The 24,471-nt window shown below is 37.6% G+C and overlaps 1 protein-coding gene across 1 annotated transcript in view; it reads left to right on the top strand.

Moving 5' to 3' along the window:
* The window catches only part of LOC106881890 (DBH-like monooxygenase protein 1 homolog), a 121,604-nt gene that overhangs the window by 93,383 nt on the left and 3,750 nt on the right, over positions 1-24,471 (top strand). Inside the window, exons 5-12 of the mRNA XM_014932415.3 lie at positions 566-745; positions 10,894-10,996; positions 13,312-13,496; positions 13,589-13,792; positions 14,250-14,309; positions 18,827-18,948; positions 19,937-20,048; positions 22,603-22,680. Coding sequence (XP_014787901.1) covers positions 566-745; positions 10,894-10,996; positions 13,312-13,496; positions 13,589-13,792; positions 14,250-14,309; positions 18,827-18,948; positions 19,937-20,048; positions 22,603-22,680 — 1,044 coding nt within the window. The remainder of the gene's footprint in view (positions 1-565; positions 746-10,893; positions 10,997-13,311; positions 13,497-13,588; positions 13,793-14,249; positions 14,310-18,826; positions 18,949-19,936; positions 20,049-22,602; positions 22,681-24,471) is intronic.

Here is a 24,471-nt window from a genome sequence, read left to right as displayed (position 1 = left end):
TATATATTATTACTAGAAAAATGCTAAATTTTCGTTCCACTAAATGATCAAGGACCTTCTTTTTTATTGCGTGACATTGTTTCTTTCTTACATTTTTCTTTTTGTTGTTCTTGTGCTGTTTAAGACACTTAAGTACGTCATGATACGGCACCAACAGTTTAGAGCGCATTACATCAATTGCAGTATTTTTTAATATTCTGTTACCTATTTTATTGTAGTACTTATTCTATCGGTCTCTTTTGCCGAACAGCTAAGTTATGGGTTCGTGAACACACTGACATCGGTTGTCAAGCAATGGTGGGGTGGGGACAAGCACACACACACACACACACGTATATACGACGGGCTTCTTTCAGTTTCCGTCTACCAAATCAATTTACAAAGCTTTTGTTGGCCCGAGGCTATAGTAGAGGTGCTCAAGGTGCCACGCAGTGAGACTGAACCATGTGGTTGGTAAGCAAGCTACTTACCACACAGCCAATCCGACACTTATCTAACACTTTTTATTTGCTTTCTTTATTCTTATGCGTTTTTATGAATAATTTCGGTTCAAATCTTTTATCAGGTGTCACCAAAGATACAAAAGGGCAACGAGATGTTTGTACATCATATGCTGCTATATGAATGCTTCAGACTGAACAACTCGGCAAATCTTACCACTGAGAATGAATGCTACCTACCAAATATGGCATTTGATTGGACTCACTGCAGGAGTGTTTTCTACGCATGGGCGATCGGAGGAGGGGTAAGACGAATATGCTTTCCTTTATTGTTAATATTTTGCTATTCTTTTTTTTATCACTTCAGACACATTAAAATGTCCCTTAGTTGTAGAGACGGATTTGTTGTTGGTTATTTGGCTCCAGGCTGGCTTTGATTGAACAAACCTATGATTAAAGGCGTTCTAGCCATGACTATTTCATCTTATCTAAAGCAGTGTGTAGCTAGGGGCTGGCCAACAACTACGTTGAGGTGTCACAGTTTGTCCGTATGAATATTGGTTTCAAACTTTAGAACCGGATTGGTTTACATAATATACTTGAATAATCTACCATTATTTTGTAAATACCTACGCTAAAGTTTATGAAAGATTGGTCGTTGTGTGGTATGATAATATGAGGGTATTTGTACACGTGTATCTGTGACGGCTATGTCCCTAGAAACCTCGGTGAACGTACATGGAAACCTAGGTTCGGCGCAGTGTATGAATGTGTGATCTGTGTACTAGATATTAATGCGTACGAGTAACAGGGTAAGAAGTGGCGATGCACTACATGTCACTCATCATCAACTTCGGAAAATCCTATAAACAAACGTTTTCATTGTCTACCAGAGAGCAGAATATTTGAAGTCGTGTACCATAAATTTGTCAACAAAGTGACTACTTGCTTTCTTTACCGTAGATTTATGATAGGTGCCACTCGTACTATAATTGTTATTCTTGCTATTTAATATTACGATTTTTTCTTAACGTTGAGTAATCATGACTGTGGTAATCTTTTCTCTTCTTTCCTCTCTCTTATGTATGCCCGGGAATGGTTGTGATAGTGTACGACTGTCTATTTATATATATACGTATGCGTATGAAAGGGCATGGCCTCGAGCTTTCTCTCTTCTATTTACTATGTCCTGCTATAAATCACTGCGCAAAATTAGCTTCATATTCATGTTTTAATTTTCGGTTTTACGAAACATTCAGTGAGATAACTTGTAAAACCCGTTCCTTGAAAGGCGTCACAGTTCAACTTATGATTGTTGACCATTGTTCTATATGGCTCTCAAACTTATTTTCTAAAATAAGCAGCTGTTATTATAATTTATTTTTTTAGATATTTATATATAAATATAAAAATATAATTTTTATTTTTTATATTTATATTTTATATTACAAGCACGGAACACTTGTAAAACTACCATTCCTTGAAAGGGATGCTGGTCTACAAATGGTAAAGAAGCATACCTCTACATGGTCCCATAACTTCCTAGAGTTTCCATTTTTCCCTCAAACATATTTGTTTTAAATAAGCAGCTGTTATTATTATAATTCTTTTATATTTTTACAAAACGGCGTTGAAGACTTGTAAAACCATCCATTCCTTGGAAGGGATACTGATATAGAAACGGTAAAGAACTATACATCTATATGGTAGCATAACTTTCTAGAAATAGTTCCCGACTTGCCCTCAAAATTTTTTCTACCATTTCAAACTTTGATGAGAATACTGTATAACCAGTTGAGCCTAGGATATAAATATGACAGAAAAGTAAACGGATTTATCACAGTAGAGAATCTAATTTAACGAAGTGATTTCGAGATATAAATTAGAACAGAGGAATATGTACAGTTTAATATCGTCTGAGAATGAAACGAACAGATATAAAAAGGTCTTCGATAAAGGAGCTGTTCGGTCTTCAAGTTATTGAATTTATATTTCCTGGCTATTAATTTCCTCACCAATTTAGTTTTGAAACTGGAAAAATAATTATAGAAACATCCCTTTCAATGTTTGCAACCACATACATACATACATACATACATACATACACACATACATACATACATACATATATACACACATAATACACACATACATACATTCACAAATACATATATACACACTCATACATACATACACACAATTACTCGGTGGGTGACCTCTACTATGATATTTTTCTGTGAAGGATAAATCAACTAGGCTAAATTATAACTAAGTTCTTAGGATGTTGCTTGAAAGGAGAGAAGTTTAGCAATGCCGCGAACAAAAAAATCAAAGACGAGCGAAGCCTTACGACCACTACACGTTTTCTCGCTCTCTTTCACAACGGGTAACACCGAGGAGGGTTGAATTAAATATCAGAACGTTTCCAGTATGTCTTAATCTGCCATGATCTTGACTGAAATGAGGTCGAATGATGAAACGTCAAAACACAGAAATTCCATTCAAACACCACATGTAAAAGTAATTGGAAATATTCTGTATAATTTGCATCTTTCTACTCATCACCCTGCTCGTCATAATATTTGCTTCAAATTTTGGCATAAGGCGAGCAAGTTTGGAAGAGGTGGTAAGTCGACTACATTGATCTTAGTACTTAGCTGCTACTTATTTTATCGACCCTGAAAAGATGAAAGGCAAAGTCAACCTCGGCGGAATTTGAACTCAGTACGTAAAGACGGACGAAATATCGCTAAGCATTTTGCCCGGTGTGCTAAGGATTGTACCAGCTTGCCACCTTCAGGCTCGCTATAATATTGATGATTGTCTTACATTTGTCATCTGATCTGTATGACCATCGGCAGATTATAATGGAGTTCGAGCCAGCGTAGAAACTTCTAAACATTTTTTTTCTGCTTATTAGAAATTGTAGGAAATTTCCTTGAAATCATAGTGCACCGTCTTAAAGAGGAAGGAGACACAGGATAACGCATGATTTCAAATTAATAAATAAATAGACAGACAGGATAGTCACGACTTGAATGCTTTTGATCATATACCTACTAAAGATCATATATCTACTAAAGATCATATATTTACTAAAGCAAAATTGATCTGGAGCTAAACAACAAGCGGAAACCAACCTTACTTATTTGCAGATGTTGTTATATGAATCAGCACTTTCTCCTCTTATCATACGAAACTCTCTGTCCGCTGATGGCGGCATTCCCAAAGATACTTTCAGATCCTATTTCACATTCATATTCTCCTGTATGACATCCTGTTAATGTTGGCGAAAGCGTTTAAAATTTAAAGGTTTTTAGGTCTTCCTTCTTGTTCTCAGCAATTTTCAATTAATGATTGATCTAACATCCAATTTTTCACGATGAATGGAATCAATTATTTACGATTACCTTAGGTACTACCGAATATTCCACTCACTCACTCATTCACTCACCCTATCTATCTATCTATCTATCTATCTATCTATCTATCTATCTATCTATCTATCTATCTATCTGTCTGTCTGTCTGTCTGTCTGTCTGTCTGTCTGTCTGTCTGTTTATCGAATCTCCTGCGAGTTAACAAGAGATTCTTTGACAACAGTTTAGACTTCATTTCATTAAGGTATCTTTCGCCTGACGAGTAGCTAGCGAATTACCCCTCGTTTGGGTAATTACTACTTCCGAAGTTCTGCTAGCTATGAAGCATATGTAGCCTGGATTTTATCTACTCCATTCCCTATTTTGGATTACATATATATATATATACACCAAATTGTACGTAGCGCTGCATGGATAAATCAAAGGTAAAAAACACAACAAACGGAAATCATCTAAATATAACAAGCAGGAAAAGGACGATATCACAACAACGGCAAACAGGACAAAACAAGATATACGAATCATTCGCAGCCAATTGCTTCTTCAGTCGGGGTCTGGAATGTCTACGTAGTTTCGCCCAAACCCTCGGAAATTTCACCTCACCACCACATTTTCAAATATTTTTTGCTGTTTTTTTCTTTACCCATACTTTTAGATAACATTTTGCAGAAATACGTTTTCGGGAAAGCGTGGATTACATTATTCAAACAAATTTGAAAAGAATAAGTGAAAATGCAGAGGTTATAGAAGTTAGTGAAGCGATAAAGAATGATAAAGAGTGATACAAAATTTCACCAAAAAACACATTAGAGTTTGTGTACGTGTGTGAAACAAGTAAAAGTATAATATTAAAACAAAATATCTTTTTCATAACTCTTAAAATCACTGGATATAATATATCAGTATATATTGTAAAGCTGAGTTTGTGTGTGTGTGTGTGTGTGTGTGTGTGTGTGTGTGTTTTGCATGGTCGAAAATGCCCCTCATAGCCGAAAATGCCCGGAATCGGCCATTTATTATTATTATTATTATTATTATTATTTTATGTTTGACTTTTGTTTTGCATTTGTACAAGTTGGATCCAAGTCTCACCCAGAGACCTCAAGAGACAACAAGTTAGAAGTTCATGTAGGTGTTATGCCTAGGGTACCATATATTTGGATTTGTACAGTTTTGTTCAAGTGAATGTTTAAGAAACCATAAGAAAATTATGTTTGCTTTAAAATTTGAGATCACATAGACAGTATTTTACGTAGGATATGGGCAGTTCCCATGAGCACTATCTTTTGAACTTCAGCCATTTTGGGGTTTCCTGGAATCTGATCTAGGTAGTAATCAGCCCGTTTCGCTGTCATTCCCAGGGCACCTATGACAATAGGTATTGTTTTTGTCTTCAGATTCCACATTTTGCTAATTTCTATTTCAAGATCTTTATATTTGCTCAGTTTTTGGTAGGTCTTGACAGATACGTTTATATCGATTGGGACAGTCATATCAATGAGGAGGCATGATTTTTGTCTGAAGTCTTTCAGTATGATGTCTGGCCTATTTGCGTCTATCTTTCTGTCAGTTTGAATGGTGAAGTTCCAGAGGAGTGCAATGTGATCATTTTCAAGTACTGGGGGTGGTTTGTGTTCCCACCAGTTTTTATCATGGGGCAAGTCCAGGTTTTTGCATATTACCCAGTGAATATATTGTGCAGCTCTATCATGCCTGTTGAGATACTCTGTAGGCGCAAGCAGACTGCACATGGAGACAACATGATCGATGGTCTCATTTTGTTGTTGGCATATACGACATAATGGGGAGCTGCCGTTCTTTAATATGTTGGCCTGGTAGTTCTTTGTAGGTAGGCATTGATCTTGGGCTGCTATGATAAACCCCTCTGTTTCTGATTTCAAGCCAGAGGCCATTAACCATTGGTGGGTAAGGGCTTTGTCAATATCTGCATTATTCGCTCTCTTTGGGTATTTGCCATTGAGAGGTTTTCCATACCATTTTTCAGTCATAATAGCTAAGGCAGCAATTTTAGCACGGGTTTTCAAGCGCTTAGCTTTTTCTGCAGGTGTTTCTAGTTCGTCTAATTCTTGAATTTGTTGCAATTGGAATTCACTTAGATATTCCTTTGCCTGTTTTGTTACTGAGTAAGATGCTTTCTTGCTTTCATATTTTAAGACAAGTTTTAGCATCCAGTCCTCAGAGTTTTTCATATAGGTGTCTAGGCCAATTGTGGCTACCTTCATTGATAATGCCAGCTGTAAAAGTCCTCGGCCTCCTTCTTTTCTTGGCAGATAAAGACGTTCTATATCTGCCTTAGGGTGGTGCATTCTATGCATTGTCAACAGTTTTCGTATTTTTCTGTCAACATTACATATTTCAGTAATTGACCAGTTAACGATGTTAAAACTGTAAGTCACGACTGGTATGGCTAGAGCATTGATCGCTTCGATCCTGTTTCTCGCGTTCAGCTCTGTCTTCAGTATTGCTCTCACCCTGCGATAACATTCTCTTCTGATCCTTTCCCTCATCACTGAGTGCTTGATATTGTCCCCTTCAATTACCCCTAGGTATTTGTAGCTCTCCGCTGGTTCTAACTCTTTTATGACATTTTGCTGGTCAAGGTTCACATTAGATGTATTTGTCATTTTTCCTTTGATAAAGGTAGCTTTTGCACATTTATCAAGGCCAAATTGCATCCTGATGTCATCACTGAATTGTTTAACAATCGCTAGTAGGCCTTTGAGTTGTTGGTCATTTTTTGCAAAGAGCTTTAAATCATCCATGTAAATGAGATGATTTATATTTTTATCAAATATTTTATAACCATACTGTGCATCATTGAGCAATTTTGAGAGCGGTATTAGGGCTAGACAGAAGAGGAGTGGTGATAGTGAGTCACCCTGGAAAATGCCACATGAAATTCTTACATCTCCAGCATTTAGAGATTCATTGTCATTGTTCAACATCAGTGTGGTTCTCCATGATCTCATACTTACGGATAAAAAGTTTCGCAGAGTAGGAGCTATTTTATACATTTCCAGACATTTCCTAATCCAGCTATGTGGTAGGCTATCAAAGGCCTTTTTATAGTCTATCCAGGCTATTGACAAGTTTTTGTGTCGCTTGTGACAATCTTCTAAGATCATCTTATTGATGAGTAGCTGATCTTTACAACCATAAGATCCATGTTTACATCCCTTTTGCTCATTAGGGAATATGCTACTTTCTATTAAAAAACTATAGGTGTACTCGGTTAGGACAGATGTTAGCGTCTTATACATTGTTGTTAAGCAGGTTATGGGTCGATAATTTTTTGGTTCGTTTGTTTCCTCATTTTTTGGAAGCAGGAATGTTAAACCATTAACTAGCCAAGAGGGCATCAAACTAGGATTTTGCAAAACATCGTTGTAAAGTTTTGTTAGCAGTTCATGACTTTCTGGGAAGGCATTCAACCAGAAGTTAGGAATTTTATCCTTTCCTGGAGACTTCCATTTGCTTGACCTCCTGAGAGCAGATCTTATATCCTCTACCTTGACCCCCTCCCACTTTTGCTCCTCTAAGGAGTCTAGGTCTGTAGATATTCTATCAATCCAAGGGGCCTTTTCATTGTGTGTTTTATCTTCTGCCCAGATTTTATTCCAAAATTCTTGCACTTCTTCTTTTGATGGGACAGACTTTATTGTTACTGGTGTTTTCCCTATCTTCCTGTAGAAATTTTTGGGGTTATTTTTGAACATGTTATTATCTCGGAAGAATCTAACACGCTTTTCATACCTTGCTATGCGGGCAGCTTTAGCACATACCTTTTGCTTGATGGTTTCTATGGTGGCATCAATGTCAACTATGGTTTTCATATTATATTTTTTCTTTAGTTTATGGGTCTTTGTAGGTTTGATACTCTTGTCAAATTTAAGGTTTTTCAAACATTCTATGTCAGATCTAAGCAGCTTAATTTGGTGTTGAATGCGTTCTTGCCAAGAAGGCTTTTTGTGGGAGTGTTGTCTTTTTCTAATCTTTTCACCACATAGAATCGTTGAGATTCTTGCGGATGCATAGTACAGGTGGTTGAGATCTGTAATATCAACATCATTAGCTGAAATTATATCCTTAAGTGCAAGGCGGATTTTACCAATTATTTTCAGGTTTTGGTTAGAATTGCGAATTTTGGGGAGAGTGTCGCGTTCATTCATACTAGTTTCTTTAATTTTCAGCCATTCAATCATGATCTGATTTTTTAGATCATGTAGTTCTGTTGCGTCGATTTCTGTATGACTTTCTTCATCTATTTGATTTTCACCTGTATTAGTGTTTATGGTTGGTTCAGAGAGTATTTCACTTTGCCTATCAGTTACCTTAACTCTTTCAATCATTACTGTATTTTCCTCAGCCTTGGGCTGGTTTATAATTATTTCCTCTGTACTATCTTCTTTAGCTGCAGTTTCATTCTTTTTATCCTTTACTGCTTGCTTAATTTGGTCAACCTCTACTTCAGTTAGTAATTTTTTTTTCATAATGTTTCTTCTGACGTTGGCAAGTTTGTTACTGTCTATGTAGGGTCTTACTTCAAGGTGTTTCTGTCTCCAGTTTAAGTAGGTTTGTACAGTATTAGATTTATCTGTAGGGAAATATATGGCATGGTAGAAGGCTGTAAGAACTTCTTTATTATCTTCCCTAGACCATTTTTCATTCTTTTTCGTTTGGTTATTTGATGACGAGCATGGATGGCCATCTGTTGGAATATTCCGGTTGTGGGGTACTTCCAGCTCCTGTGTGTCGGGAAGATTTGGTTCATTATCCGAGTAAGTGGTCCTTTATAATGCGGTCTATGACCATTCCGGTTTATATTTTGTTTTATTAACAGTGAGGCATAACAAGCTTCGACGTTGACGCTAGGGGACGGATCTGTCTGCTTAGGATACATTTTATTATTATTATTATTATTATTATTATTATTATTATTATTATTATTATTATTATTATTATTATTTTGCTTCCTAAGAGGTGGATTTTTGCATTAAAAATAATTTTAAACCATAACTTCTAACAATTTTCAAGTCGGAGAATTACACCAGCATTTGCAAACATGAGTTAAGTCCCCTTCTAGAAACGGTATAAAGAGAGAGAGAGAAAGAGAGAGAGAGAGAGAGAGAGAAAGAGAGAGAGAGAGAGAGAGAGAAAGAGAGAGAGAGAAAGAGAGAGAAAGAGAGAGAGAGAGAGAGAGAGAGAGAAAGAGAGAGAGATAGAGAGAGAGAGAGAGAGAGAGAGAGAGAGAGAGAGATAACAGATTTTTTAAATTTCGTCTTTTTTAGTGAGTGATACACAATATAAACGATATTCTCCGTTTCTCCACAACTAATTTCCAAATTTGCTGAATCTGTTGCTTTACTCATTGCGACATATAGCTAGACGTGCGTGAACATGGGAGAGAGCAGAAGTTATCAGAGCAAAAATCCTTAGTGTTGACTCTACACACGGTCCTTCGCAAACGATCAGCTATTATTTTGTAAACAATGTTACGAAACTGTTCATGTTTTCGAAAGGAGAGATCTGACTCTCACATCTCTGCGGGAGAAGATAGGCCTCTCTATTCCTCTTACAAAACTTACGTCCGGGTGCCAAATTTACCTCAATTGATGGTATTGCTCAGGTAATCCTAACTTAATCCCGAGCAAAGCCGGGCTATAGTGCTAGTACAATATATAATAATCCCAGATTGCAGAATAGATTTGAATAACAAATCCACTTTCTCTTTTAAGGCGTTTTATTTTTGCGTCTTGAGAGAGACACAGAGAGAAAGAGAGAGTGAGTGAGTGAATGAGTGAGTGACGAAGTTTACCTAAACTTTCAATACTCTTTTTACTCTCTTTTACTTGCTACAGTCTTTTGACTGCGGCCATGCTGGAGCACCGCCTTTAGTATAGCAATATATCATATTATAGATATCATCATCATCATCATCATCATCGTTTAACGTCTGCTTTCCATGCTGGCATGGGTTGGACGGTTTGACTGAGGACTGGCTAGCCCGTAGGCAGCACCAGGCTCCAATATGTTCTGGCACGGTTACTACAGCTGGATGCCCTTCCTAACGTCAACTACTCCGAGAGTGTAGTGGGTGATTTTTAAGTGACGCCGGCACGGGGGCCAGTCAAGTGGAACTGGCATCTATCACGCTCGAATGGTACTTTTTGCGTGCCACAGGCACTGGCACTGGCACCGGCCACATATTATATATGCTGTTGTGAACGTTAGTTTAAAATATTTGCTGAAGAATGTGTGTAGCATGACATAAATTAATTTGACATTACTATATATTTTTTAACTGTGTAACGTTATAGGCTGTAGAATGAATACTGACTAACACAGTAAAAAGCTTGTGTGGCGTTGATACTCACAGTGATGAAAAATCATACGAATACGATAGGGACTGTTAACAATGCATTATCTTCAAACTGGTTAAAAGGAGTGGAATAAGATTTCTGTAATTATATTGAAAGAGCCGCTGAGGCTTTCTACTTCGCCAAGTTTCCGAATTTGTTATAATAACCAGAATAACATTTGTTGTTTTTTTTCAGATATATTTGCGAGTATTGTGAGTGTTGTTAAATCAGCCAAATCTTCATGCTGGTAGTACTTCAAAAAGTGAACACTGTTGTTCGTTTGAAGTCCAGGTCACAACTAAACAGTTTCAAAATCGGCGCATTTCACTGGGGGGGGGGGGGGAGGAGGTAATGTCACATACATATACTAAGACACATACACACAGACATATATTAACGCACACCTGAAGCCTACCTCTGTCCCTGTGTGTGTATGTCTCTGTCTTTGGATGTGTGTGTGTGTGTGTGTCAGATTCTGCAAGATGGAACGGTTTGGAGCTATAAACTGCAAATGCTCTATATCATTGACGAATATTTTATTGGTGAGAGTAGTTTCTGATGGTAACATTTACAACAATTTACCTCTTTAAATTTCTGTTGAAAATAAAATATGTACTGCCAGTTATATTTCTGTATCGAAACCTGCACATGCTGCTTAACGAAATTTTTTCCTATTTTTAATTTTACTTTCAGAAATTTACTTTTCCTGAACAAGCTGGAATGTCAATTGGAACGTCAAATGATCCAGTAGCTTTTATTTTGGAAATCCACTACGATAATCCTTTAAACCTAAAAGGTATATTACACTTTATTGCTATTATTTGGTAGAAAAAAAAAGCAACCTTCAGACATCTCGTAGCTATGTTCCTTAGTATCTTCATTTTAAATCCTGCTTAGTCACTTCTAGTAGTTCTTGCAGTATCTCTGTCTTATTGTCACCAACCTTTTCTACCCTCTTGGTCTTAGGCCTTTTTTATATCAACTCAGCCACTTCACTATTAACTAGTCTGGTTTCAAATTATACATTCTTCCATTCAAGTGTGTCATCAGGTATGATAATCTTTGTGGAGTCCCTATACTCCTTAGGTTATAGATATTTTAGGAAGGTTTTGTTTTTAATGCTTCTGTGTACCTACGTTTGCCCTCCTGACTGGGAAATTTTAGTAGCACAATGCTCTTCACCAAGATTTGAAGTCTTGTATGTATAATTTCATTATGTTTCACTAATTTCAGTTGTGGGACTGCTGCCTAATTGAAGTACCACACTCACATGTTTTTTGTAGTCGACTAAAAACTTTACCTTTCATTCTTCCAAGTGAAAAAGTTAGGGCACTAGTAATATATTGCACATTAATTTAATCAACTGCATCCCATCCCATACCATTCTATGGCTTAGGTATTTGGTTACATCCCTTTGTGTTTTGAGTTCAGATCAACCCGAATCGACTTAGTCCTTTAGTGTTTAGAGATGGGCAAACAATAAAGTGGCTGTTATTTACTTGGTTGATCTGACGGATTGTTCATTACCACATAATAAGTGGCCTCGTACTATATTAAAGATATTGTCCATTGTGAAGGTAGCTTTAGCGTCATTCTTGATTAGAAAGGACTGGCGGTTTTTCTCTGTCAGGTGGCTAAAGCAAATGAGGTTGGAGAAGAAAGTGCCACTCTTCAGTAAATTTGTTGAAAGCAGAATAAGAATGATGAGCGTGGTCTAAGTAGATGGGTGGTCTTTCTGCATGCACCTTTAAGTCATGGGACAGATCTGGAAGAGAACATTTTACCTTGGCAATATAGGTAAATCTAGATTTGTGTATGAATGGGTGTGAATCTTACCATTTCAACTATTAATTAAAGAAAATGATAAAAAATCACCAATTAAAGTTAAAATAATATGTCCAGCTCTAATGGAAAGCAGACTGATAGTGCCGTACGTTTGATCTTGTTCATAGACAAAAACACTGTCCTATACATCAGTTCAGTCTTGTTTCATTTCTGTTTTATGAGGCGCACAAAAGGCTCTCATGTATTTTCATGAGGTGTACGTACATCATCTTTCTTCTTCTCTGTTTTTGAAGAAAATTTTAGGGCAATAAAAATGAGCCTATCGTGAGAAGATTCCAGTTGTGGTGGTTTTGTAAGAAAATTCAAATTGGATTAAGCCTCGACCTCCTTAGAGCCTGGGAAGCTAAAGGTGATCCACGTCTGCCTTTGAGCGGTGCATCTTAATAAAACTCAGCAGCTTGCGTATTTTTTCTGTCAATTTTCTTTATTGACATTCCAGTTCAACACATCGTAGCTATAAGTAACAACTGGAACTGCTAAGGAATTTATGGCAACACCATGTTAAGTGCATTTTGTTCAAATTTCAGGACTGCTCCAACTCTCCCATAACATTCCTCACTGATTTTCTCTTTCATGCTTGCATTCATTTATTCCTATGTATTTATATGTTCTTTCTTTCTCAAGTTTTATTTTAAATGTATCAACCTCTAACACGACTGAATTTGTGGTCTTCAATTTCCTTATCTGGAAAGTGGCCTTGATACTAGGCAACAAGCTGCCAAAATAGCTACAGTGCTGGAAAAGAGTGTTGTGGTATTTGTCCCGATTATTTACATTCTGAGTTCAAATTCTGCCGAGGTCAGCTTTGCATTTTCCCCATCGCAGTCAATAAATAAGTATCAGTTAAGTACTGGGGTCTATGTAATCGACTAGCCCTCTCCCGCAAAATTTCAAGCCTCGTCCCTACAGCAGTATGAATTATTATTATTATTCAGTAGTTTTATTTTTATAACGTGCTTTCACTTCACTACCGAGCGCAGCTCTGTGCGCCTTGGGTATGTGTTGTGGTTTGCTGTGATGCTCTTATGGTTACTGTATTGAAAGTGTTTTGCGTAGGATGTGTGCAGTACCTAGTAGTGCAATTTTCTGTATGTTATATATATTTGTAAGTCCTGGTGTTTTTGTTATGTATTTGTCTGAATATTTTTTTTTATTATACCTAAGGCACCTACTATGATAGGAATTGTTTCTGTTTCTGTTTTATTATTATCATTATTATTATTCTTATTCTTATTCTTATTCTTATTCTTATTTTTATTATTATAGGCCATTTCGATTCTTCCGGCATAGAAATGATTCTGATCCCAGCAAAGAGAAAATACGATGCAGCTATGGTTGAGATAGGATATTACGTCGATGCCAAGAAGTCTCCGTTTTCACAACTCATTCCACCGTTTGTGCGTAACTTCAGGTACTTCGGTTACTGCCTGCCCAACTGCCAGCAACATTTAGTAAGTGGAAGTTTTTCCAATGTATCGATTTGCACAATGTACCTCACTGTGATTTGACATTATATGCTTATATTTTCTTGTCCATTTCAAAGAGAAGATCGAGTTTCCCAAGGCGATGGAAAATACCGGGAATCAAAATATTCGGAGTGCTTCTTCATTCTCATCTTCTTGGCCGGAAAATGGCCCTTCACCATTATCGGAACGGCACAATACTACCACCTATCGTCCAAGATTCAAGTTATGATTTCAATTACCAGGAAATGAAATTTCTTCATCGCCCAGTTACTGTTTTAATGGTAAGAAATATTTTCTGTCACAACTCTACATGGTTGCTTGGTCTTGTAAAGCCATAGTCAAATCTCCCTCAAATTACATACAACCATCTTAAAAACAGAAAGAACACTCTGTTAATATAGCTGGTGTAGATCGAATGGTCCCATTCGTTGGATCTGTTTTAAATGTATTCCTTCAGGATGGATCTGGGCAGTAAACAAAAAATTACAGTGCCGACAATAACATACGCGTGGACGAGGAGCCATATTATAACACGAAAATATGACTGTAATATACTCTCACCTAGAACAATGGTATCTTTTTTTTTCCTTTCTTGCTAAAATATATTAAGGGTTTTTCGGCCTAACAATGTGCTTAGCGTTTTGTTCAATTTCTTTTCTGTTTCACTTCACCAACTGCTACCGAGAGTGGCGCGATCATCTAATTTTCTGCTTCCTAATGCAACATTTCTGTTTCCAGGGAGATATATTGAAAGTGGAATGCGTTTATGATTCTACAAACATCAGAAATTTTACTTATGTAAGTACTTCGTCTTTTATGATTTTGAAACCCAATTAATTATTTTACTAAAAATTTGGTTTATAATATCTTTATAGTGATGTATGAGGAGGGGCATCCTCAGTTAGCTCGTACCCGTCAATTTCGGTGGGTGGTAAGTCGATTACAACAAACCCCAAACTCGAATAGTACTTATTTTATCGACCCCAACAAGATAAAAAAAAACAAAGTCGACCACAATCCTTTCTACTATAGGCACAGGGTCTGAAATTTTGTAGCGACAGCCATGACTTTGAAACTCAGTCTCAACTCATGGCTCACCACTTTAGCCTGCGTGGATATCCACCCACCACCATCCACACCGCCCTTGCCAGAGCACGTTCTGTGGACCGTGCATCTGCTCTCTCCCCCCGAACCCGCCCTGCCGTTTCCCGCCTCCCTTTTCCCCTCACCTACCATCCCACCACCCTACCCCTCCAACGCTCCATTCTCCGAGCTTTTCGGCGCCTCCAGTCCGACCCCTCCACCTCCCACATCTTCCCTAATCGACCCCTCCCCTCCTTCAAACGAGCCCACAACCTACGGGACCTCTTGGTCCACAGCTTCTTCCCCAACCCAACCTCCCAACCTGGCTCGTTCCCCTGCTCCCGCCCACGCTGCCGCACTTGCCCTTACCTCTCCAACACCACCCTCCTCACCAGCACCCATCACCGACCCTATCGCATCACCGACCCTATCGCATCACCGACTCCTTCACCTGCACGCCTACCAACATCATATATTGCCTCTCCTGCTCTCTCTCTGCCAATCCCTGTACATCGGACAAACGGGGCGCCGCCTGGCCGACCGATTCGCGGAACACCTCCGAGATATCAACGTCAGCAATGACACCCCGGTGTCACGCCACTTCCGTTCTGCCGGCCACTCCTTGCGGCAACACCTGTCTGTGTTTGGATTGTCCATGCACAGGGGCCATCCGGACTCCCGTTTGCGCCGTGAACAGGGATTAATCTTCTATCTTCGCTCCTTTGCGCCACATGGGCTCAACTCCCCTCCACTCTTCATCTAACCCCCTCCTCCTGTCTCTCTCCCCCACCCACCCTCCTACCACCCGTCTCTCCCCTCCCCCACCTCCTGCTCCGACTCCTACTTCTTTGTACGTCTCTTCACCTCTCTTCATACTTCTCTCCACTCCCACTTCTCTTCACCCCTACTCTTTCTCTCCTCTCTCTTACTCTCTCTCACTCTCTTCTCTCGTACTCCCCCCTCTCTCACTCTTACTCTCTACACTCTTACTCTCCTACTCTCTACACTCTTACTCTCTTACTCTCTCACCCTTACTCTCTCACTCTCTTCCCCTCTCTCTCACTCTCTTTCCCCTCTTTCTCCCCCCATATCTACCTTCCCCCTCTCTCAATCCACCTTCCCTCTCTTATACCCACCCTCTCTCCTCTCTTCCTCTCCCCTCCCATACCCATCTTCCCCCTCTCTTACATCCACCTTCCCCTTCTCCCTCCTCGTCAACACCCCCTCATAAGCTCATCCCACCACACCCCAACACAATCCTACTCTACCTTCCCACTCCACCCCATCCAATTCCTTACACCCACCACCCACCCCTACCCACATACCCCACCCTACCCACAGACCCCTACCTCTACCCCACTGTCAGCCTAACCCACACTCCACCCATGCCTTCCCCACCTCCCAACACCCTCACATCACACCACACCAATACCCTCGCATCACACCACGCACACCACACCAATACCCTCGCATCACACCACGCACACACTACAACTGACCAACTACTTTCTCCCTTTCTCCCTTCCCCATTTTCACACTACATACGTCAAGACCACCAGCATTCTACCTCCCACACACAGCCCCTCGTTCCCGATCACCGTTTGTTATCTCCCCCTTTCTTAGCTCTCCTGAAATAAGAATTTCTAACTTCCGGTCAGCCATTGTTATGATCGGCCATTATTATGATTGACCGTTGACTGAACACTATTCAATTTTTTTTTCTCCGTGTTTTTCTCCTTGTCTCCGTATTCTTTCTGTTGAAGAGCGTAGCTCGAAACGTCAAAGACTTTCCGTATTACCGAGCATCATACTAATATATACTTTTGTTATTTACACCACCTGTCCTCGTCTGTTGTTATTATTTGTATATTCTCCCATATATATATATATATATATATATATATATATATATATGTGTGTGTGTGTGTGTGTGTGTGTGTGTGTGTGTGTGTGTGTGTGTGTGTGTGTGTGTGTGTGTGTTGTGTGTCTGTATGAAAGAAGAAAATGGAAATTGGGAAGTGAATAGTAGTTTATTATCAACAGCAAATTAATCATCATCCCTTACAGCCGTTTCAATTAATACTCAGTAAATATTAATTAAATATTTAATTTATATGACATGAGCATACACACAACAACATAAAATACCACTTTTTCCCTTATACTTATGCAGATGTATGTATACGCAGGTAATTAATTATGAGATATGAAGGTACATATTTAAACGTGTGTGTATGCATATCTATATCTATGTACACATATGTATGTGTAAGAATAGACGCATACTTGTCTGTGTGTATACGTGTATGAGCGTATTTCTGTATGTGTATATATGTACATGTATGCATGCGTTGGTATGAGCGCATACACGTGAGCGTGTTGATATTCATATGTGTGTCTTTATGCAGGTGTGTGTATGTATACATAAGAGGGTATATACGTGTATGTGTCTGTGCGTGTATGTTTGCATATATGTATGCGCATGTATATATATATATATATATATATATATATATATATATGTGTGTATATATGTACACACACACACACACACACACACACACGCACACACATATAGGCATGTCTATGCGTATGTATATATGCTTACATGTATGCAGTTCGTTATAGGTTTGTGCACAATTAGTGTTTTTCCTCCCTTGAACCAGTTACCTCTTACTTTATGGGAAAAACAAACACCCAAACGGATAGAATCTCCCTTATATATATATATATATATATATATATATATATATATATATATATATATATATATATATATATATATATATATATATATATATATATATATATATGACTAAATTTACTTACGCTTGTACACATGTGTACATAAGCGTTAGTTATTTTCATATACATATTCAGACACCAAACGTTTACAAAACCGTTAAAACAAATATACTTTCCTTGAAACGATATAGAGTAAACAAAATAATTTAAAATTTGATTAGCCAATCGGAATTAGTTGACCAACATGAAGCTATATTAACTTCTTAGGGTTGATGGGCAAAAAGTGTAAACACACACACACACACACACACACACACACACACACACACACACACACACACACACACACATATATATATATATATATATATATATATATATATATATATATACCGGAGTAAGCACATAAAATGTGCAACAAGGTGGAAAAAAGGCTCTCGTCTTGTGCTGCAATTATAAATCTTTCAGTCTCTACTTTGAGTACTGAGCTTCTCAGCCATTGTAGGGATTTTGCTTTGTCGATTTCTTATCTGTTTACTTTAACAAAATAGTTTCCAGTAGAGGCTTTCTTGCAATCGTTTTATCACGATCCGTTAATGTTCCAGTTTTAGCTTGGATTTTAGTTGTTTTACAGCTTCTGTTTCTTCTTTTTCTTCATAGTTGTTAAGTACTATGACTTTTTTTTTGTATTTGTCATTTTCCTTAAAAATCGAAAACAGTATTTTTGTTTTGTTCGTGCTTTGTGGCTATTATTATTATTATTATTATTATTATTATTATTATTATTATTATTATTATTATTATTATTATTATTATTATTATTATTATTATGTTTGACTTTTGTTTTGCATTTGTACAAGTTGGATCCAAGTCTCACCCAAAGACCTCAAGAGACAACAAGTTAGAAGTTCATGTAGGTGTTATGCCTAGGGTACCATATATTTGGATTTGTACAGTTTTGTTCAAGTGAATGTTTAAGAAACCATAAGAAAATTATGTGTTTGCTTTAAAATTTGAGATCACATAGACAGTATTTTACGTAGGATATGGTCAGTTCCCATGAGCATTATCTTTTGAACTTCAGCCATTTTGGGGTTTCCTGGTATCTGAGCTAGGTAGTAATCAGCCCGTTTCGCTGTCATTCCCAGGGCACCTATGACAATAGGTATTGTTTTCGTCTTCAGATTCCACATTTTGCTAATTTCTATTTCAAGATCTTTATATTTGCTCAGTTTATTATTATTATTATTATTATTATTATTATTATTATTATTATTATTATTATTATTATTATTATTATTATTATTATTATTCAGTAGTTTTATTTTTATAACGTGCTTTCACTTCACTACCGAGCGCAGCTCTGTGCGCCTTGGGTATGTGCTGTGGTTTGCTGTGGTGCTCTTATGTTTACTGTATTATCATTATTATTATTATTATTATTATTATTATTATTATTATCATTATTATTATTATTCCAATACTAGGGCGGCCAATCTACAAAAGAAGAGATGTGCTTGGCGTATATTTTATACTACCCCAAAATTAACCTCACAAATTGTTTAAGTGCGAGTGAATCTAATCAATGGAAGATCGAAGAAACCGGCAAGTACGTACATTGCTATATCCGTATATATGTGTGTGTGTGTGTGTGTGTGTGTGTGTGTGTGTGACTCTGTGTGTGTTTTCCATTTTTTTCTTGTTTATGTATTTCACTCGTTTTCATGTTATTTGGTCCGTTGGTGACGTCCTGTACGCATATTTGCATGTATATATATATATATATATATATATATATATATATATATATATATATATATATATATATATATATTATTTATTATTTAACTGAACGCGACGCTTCCTTTTCCAAGTAAGTTTATCTTCACCTTTTTGATGTGACTTTCTACTCTATACTGTTTTCTTCCTCCATCCTTCTCTAATTACCTTTTTCTCCTCCTCCCTCGTTCACCGGTTTCTATCTGTCTCTCTTTCTCCTCCTCTTTATCTTTTTCTTTCTCTCTCGTTGCTCACACTTGAGCATCGTTGATTTTTTTTCCTCACGTGACCATCTTCCTTTCCTTGTATGAGGTCGAATTTTCTATCCTTGAAAAAAAAAAAAAGACATGATCAAGGTGTAATACTTTGATCTTAGTTTTGTGCAGGCAAGTTTAACTTAGACTTAATCAAAAACAACAGCTACAACAACACCTGTTCAATAGGACTATCGACCACATCGATCGAATCAGTCTTAGAAGGCCTGCAAAGGCTATTGTTGATCCAGCGAAACGTCTGGGATGTGATTATTGGAGAGATGTACAATCGCACCAGCACTCGATTGTTTCTCATTTCATCTGAGAAGACTTGAGCAACATGAAATGAAGGGCCTTGCTCAAGGGCACAACACATTCCCCTGGTATAGGAATAGAAATGACAATCACAATCCTATGACTATCAACTCAACAAAGAACTATTAGATACTCCTTTATTATGAAACTATTTTTTGTCATCAACATGTTAGTTGATTATATTTGCGCGCTTTCATTTTATTTATACAACTGACGCGTGTTTTCTATATATTTTATCACATCGTTTAGTCTCAACTTTGAAAGATTCAAAAACGAAAATGTTGTGAAAGAATTTGAAAGAAAGGCGAATTCTCTTAATCCTTACTCTTCATTGTGGTCCATTTGTGGACAGAGGGGTGAGGTAAGTATGGATCATGTTTTGTTTTGCGTTCGGATATATAAATGTAGTAACCATAGCAGTGACATAAATATCTACGACAGTTTAAATTACTAATCAAAACAGTATTGTTACATGCACAACCTATATGTATTTATATTTACATAGTTTTCTGTAATTAAGATGAACATTCGGTAAGGAACAATACGAACTATGCTGATTTTACCGTTTAATATTATTGTTACGCTTGATATATTGAGCTACGTTTGTATTATATCTATAATTTTTTTATGTATAAAACCCCTTTCAAGTGTTACAGCCTCTCGTAGTGTCAGCAGGTGTAGTCGGCATCCTCCACATTCCCCTATATTATGACGCCAGGGATTATAAGCACTGGTTTGAGACAAAATAGTAATGAGCTCGCTAGATACAAGCTATGTACTTATCTTTTAGTAGTGGAAGAACAGGAATTTTATAGTGTAATTGGCAATGTAGTCATGGGACTAGCAATACATGCATATCACCATCATGTTTATTAGATCCAGGCAGTTGATCCATAACACTGTGACACGATTTTTGTCCTTGGGTAGCGATTATTTCCCGTTTGCTTATTGGTAGAAAATATGAAAAATGGCTAATATTTCCATCAAACTTTGCTTTTGTTACATTTATTCAAACTCCAATGACTCCCTTTCAGGACATGATTATGATGCTTTCTCACTACTCCTGCTCATAATCAGGAATGCACATATTGTCAGCCGCTAAGAGACACGCTCAAGTAGTTAAGATCAAGTAAATGAAAGAAAATCTGTAGTATTGAGCAGAATAATTGCTATAACGATATTTCTGCTTCAGCAACTCAGCGTTGAATCTGTCTGAAATGTAATGGAAAATAGGTGTTTCAAAACGTTGATGTCCAGGCCACCGAAGCAAAGTTTGAAAGAAATATTAATCGGTTCCTTTGATTTCTAGACAGAAGCAAATAGGAAGTACCGCTTACTCACCAAAGAGAACAGAAAGTTACATAGTGTAATTATATACATGGAGCTAAAAAAAATCTTTCTGCAACGATCGAACTTGGCTATTTTGGATATAAAATAGAAAAACAAATTTTGTTAGATGGTTAATGATAAAATAATAGAGTTAAAATAACTGTATCTAATCAGTGTAATTTGAGAATATAGAATGACAGGTGCTCTGCAATGTAAACAAAAATGAAGTCGTAGAAAAACGTTGGAGTGCCATCGGTGGGCCTCTTTACATTTTCTGTTTCAAATTGCTTCAGATAATCTCACCAATTAATTTACTTTTCAGGAGATAAAACTTTCTTCTAATATAAGTACAAGGCCTGAAAGGGGAGAGTTAGTTAAATCGACTTCAGAATTTTAACTGGTAGTCTATTTTATTGACTCGAAAGTGATAAGAGTTAAAGTCGACCGCAAAGGAAGTTGAACTCAGAACGTGAAGAAATACTGACAAGTATTTTGTCTCCTGCTCCAGCGAATCTACCACTCTTCTACCGGAGATATTAATAGTGTCTAATTTAGGCACACGGTCAACAGCTTTGAAAGGAGGCTTTTAGTCGATTGCATCAGCTCAATACTTGACTGGTGCTTTATTTTATTGACCCCATACATATCAAAGGCAAAGATTACTACATAACTACATGTGATTTGATCTTAAATCATGAAGAGCAGGAACAAACATTGCAAAGCATTTTTTTCCAACGCTCTGATGATTCTGCTAAACCACCACCCTTTATCAGGAGATAATAATGAGTTGCAATCTATCATTTCTTTACGCACAAAAGAGTTCTTAATGTTCAGGATGCTAACTTGCTTTTAGTTTATAGCAGAAATTCGATAAATATTTTGATGAATAAGGTACCGTCTTTATTTCTGAGGAGGTCGTCATATCCCACTGCAGGAATTTCGTTCCATCTCAATGTAAGACAGTTATGTACACTTAACTCAGTCCACCTAGCATGGCTTTTTCCAAACTTTTACTATTGTAACCCATTTTGGCAAGTCATAAAATTCCGTAATCCCCTTGTGCAATATATTTCAATAGAGGGAGCGTTCACTTTGTTAGTTTACTTTGAGAAATATTCCTTAACTTTTTGCTTGCAGTAAATGTTGAGTTGCAACCGTTATAGTCATGAACCTATTGTATAACATAGCCATGGACATTTTACATTTTTTATCAAATGTTTTCACAGCACAATTTAGGTTGTGAAACATAGCTTGAAAACCTCTGACCTAGCGAGCTCCAATATAAAAGCTTCTTATCTTGTTATTGGCGGTTATATTAGAAACTGTTAAATTTAATCTGCCACTTGGTTCTGTGCCACCATCTACCCCTTAGGTGTCTTTATCGGAATTTACTCCAAGCATTTGGGCCAAGACTTCGACCTGACAATAACTCTCTTATTTCTACTTACCAGCTACCTTTCATCTAAGCTAATAAAAATCTGTTCCATTTGTTTAACACTAAAAGGACTTAGACTAAATAACAATTATATTAATCTTGCGTTCTTCGTAAAACGACTGACTTGGTCATTTATGATTTTATTTTATAGATTAAATTTCAAGGACCTCATTTTACAGATCATATCCCGGAAGATACCTCACCAATTTCAATGTTTTCATCAAAAAAGGTTCGTTGGTAATGTTTAATCTTTTAGTTATACATGTACCGTTAATCAGGTCAACATGATTAACGCTAAACTCTCACTTCGGATGCAAGAAATAATTGCCTAAGCTTGCTTAAATATTGCTCTACTAATGTTTGAAAAATGAGTGAAGTGTATAGTATAATGATTCAGGATACACCATATATAAATGCATAAAGGAATTGTCACGATAGGAACTCTTTTAATCAAAGGTCTGGTCAATTACGGCTAAACTAGATAAAACAACTACAATATACATCACTATAACATATCAAAACGTTCTCGGACTAGTTCTGTAGTGCTGCAACAGATGGCAGCGGGCGGTTGCGTGCACAATGAGATCTAGCAGTGACCTTCATGAGGCAGTGTGCCAAGTGACATCGCTCTGTTTAGTCCACAAGCTGTGAGAATTGTGTTTTTGTGGTTACGTGCATGCTGTAGTCTGCGAATTTGTCATAAGCAGGAACATGGAACAAAGAGCCAACCTGAAGTTTTGCGTTAAACTTGGTAAGTCTGCTAGAGAGACGTTCAGCATGCTTCGGCAAGCTTACGGCGATAAGGTATTGGGTTGAACGCAGTGTTTCAAATCGCACGAGTGCTTCAAAAGCTGAAGAACGTATCTGGAAGACGATGAACGATCTGGAAGATCTGCCACGCGGGTCACCCCCAGAAATGTGGAGAAAATTCATCAGCTTGTGCATGAGGATCGTCGAAGGACAGTCAACAACATTGCTGATGTTGTTGGTCTGTCATATGGATCCGTGCAGACAATCCTAACTTCTGAATTGAACATGCAGCGTGTCTCTGGCAAGTTTGTCCCCCGTCTGCCGACCACTGACTAGAAAGAACATCACGTTGAAGTCTGTCAAGATCTCTGTCAGCTTGCCACTGATGACCTATCTTTATTGACAAAGATCATCACCGGTGATGAGAATTGGGTCTATGAGTACGACCCTTAAACGAAGCAGCAGTGGTCACAATGGAAGAGCCCTTCATCTCCTTGATCAAAGAAGGCATAATAGAGCTGCATTTCAATCAAGAGCAAGTTCATAACATTTTTCGACATCTGAAGGGTCTTTGTATTTAAGAGCAACCATGCATCCCGCTGTCTGGTGAGGATGAAATCAATCTGACTAGCAGAGACGCCTGATTGATAGGTTATCAGGTGGCTCTCTGGCTTCCTGAAGTTGGTGCTGCAGATTTTTAGGTTGCTTGCATCACAGAACTCCAATAGCCTAGTTCCTTCTTTATTTCGGGAACCAATTCCATGACCCCCGTGAACACCATGGAAGATACCAGATTGCCGTCCGACATGCCCATTAAAATCTCCAGCCGCAAAGATGAGGTCATTGCTTCTCGTCTTTGTGGTAGCTCCTCTCTACCTTATCTCTTGTGTGCAGCATACATCAACACGTCTCCGTTCAAGCATCTCTGCAATTTCACTAGACCTATCTTTCAATATGCCTGCATTGACAGTGCCAACTCTAAAAACTGGTAAAAGAATGTGGGAGGAGGCATGGGAAGGGAAGTTGTTATTCAGTGCCAGAAAAAAAGATTTCCATGTTCGTTTGATAAACATGCTACACCTGTTCTCACTTTTGACCTGTCATCAGTTAAACGTTCATGTTAAAACTCTTGCCCTTACCGGAGGTAGGAGTACGTGTTAGCGGCGTTGTAAGTATAAGCATTATGACCATCGTAAATTTAAGCATTACTGGTGCTGCAGATATAAGCAATAACAAATAAATAAATAAATAAAAATGACTAGATAAAAGT

The sequence above is a fragment of the Octopus bimaculoides genome, chromosome 8 (genome assembly GCF_046866305.1).
Source record: "Octopus bimaculoides isolate indiv1 chromosome 8, ASM4686630v1, whole genome shotgun sequence".
NCBI classification, from domain to species: domain Eukaryota; kingdom Metazoa; phylum Mollusca; class Cephalopoda; order Octopoda; family Octopodidae; genus Octopus; species Octopus bimaculoides.
This window is presented reverse-complemented; position numbering and strand designations above follow the sequence as displayed.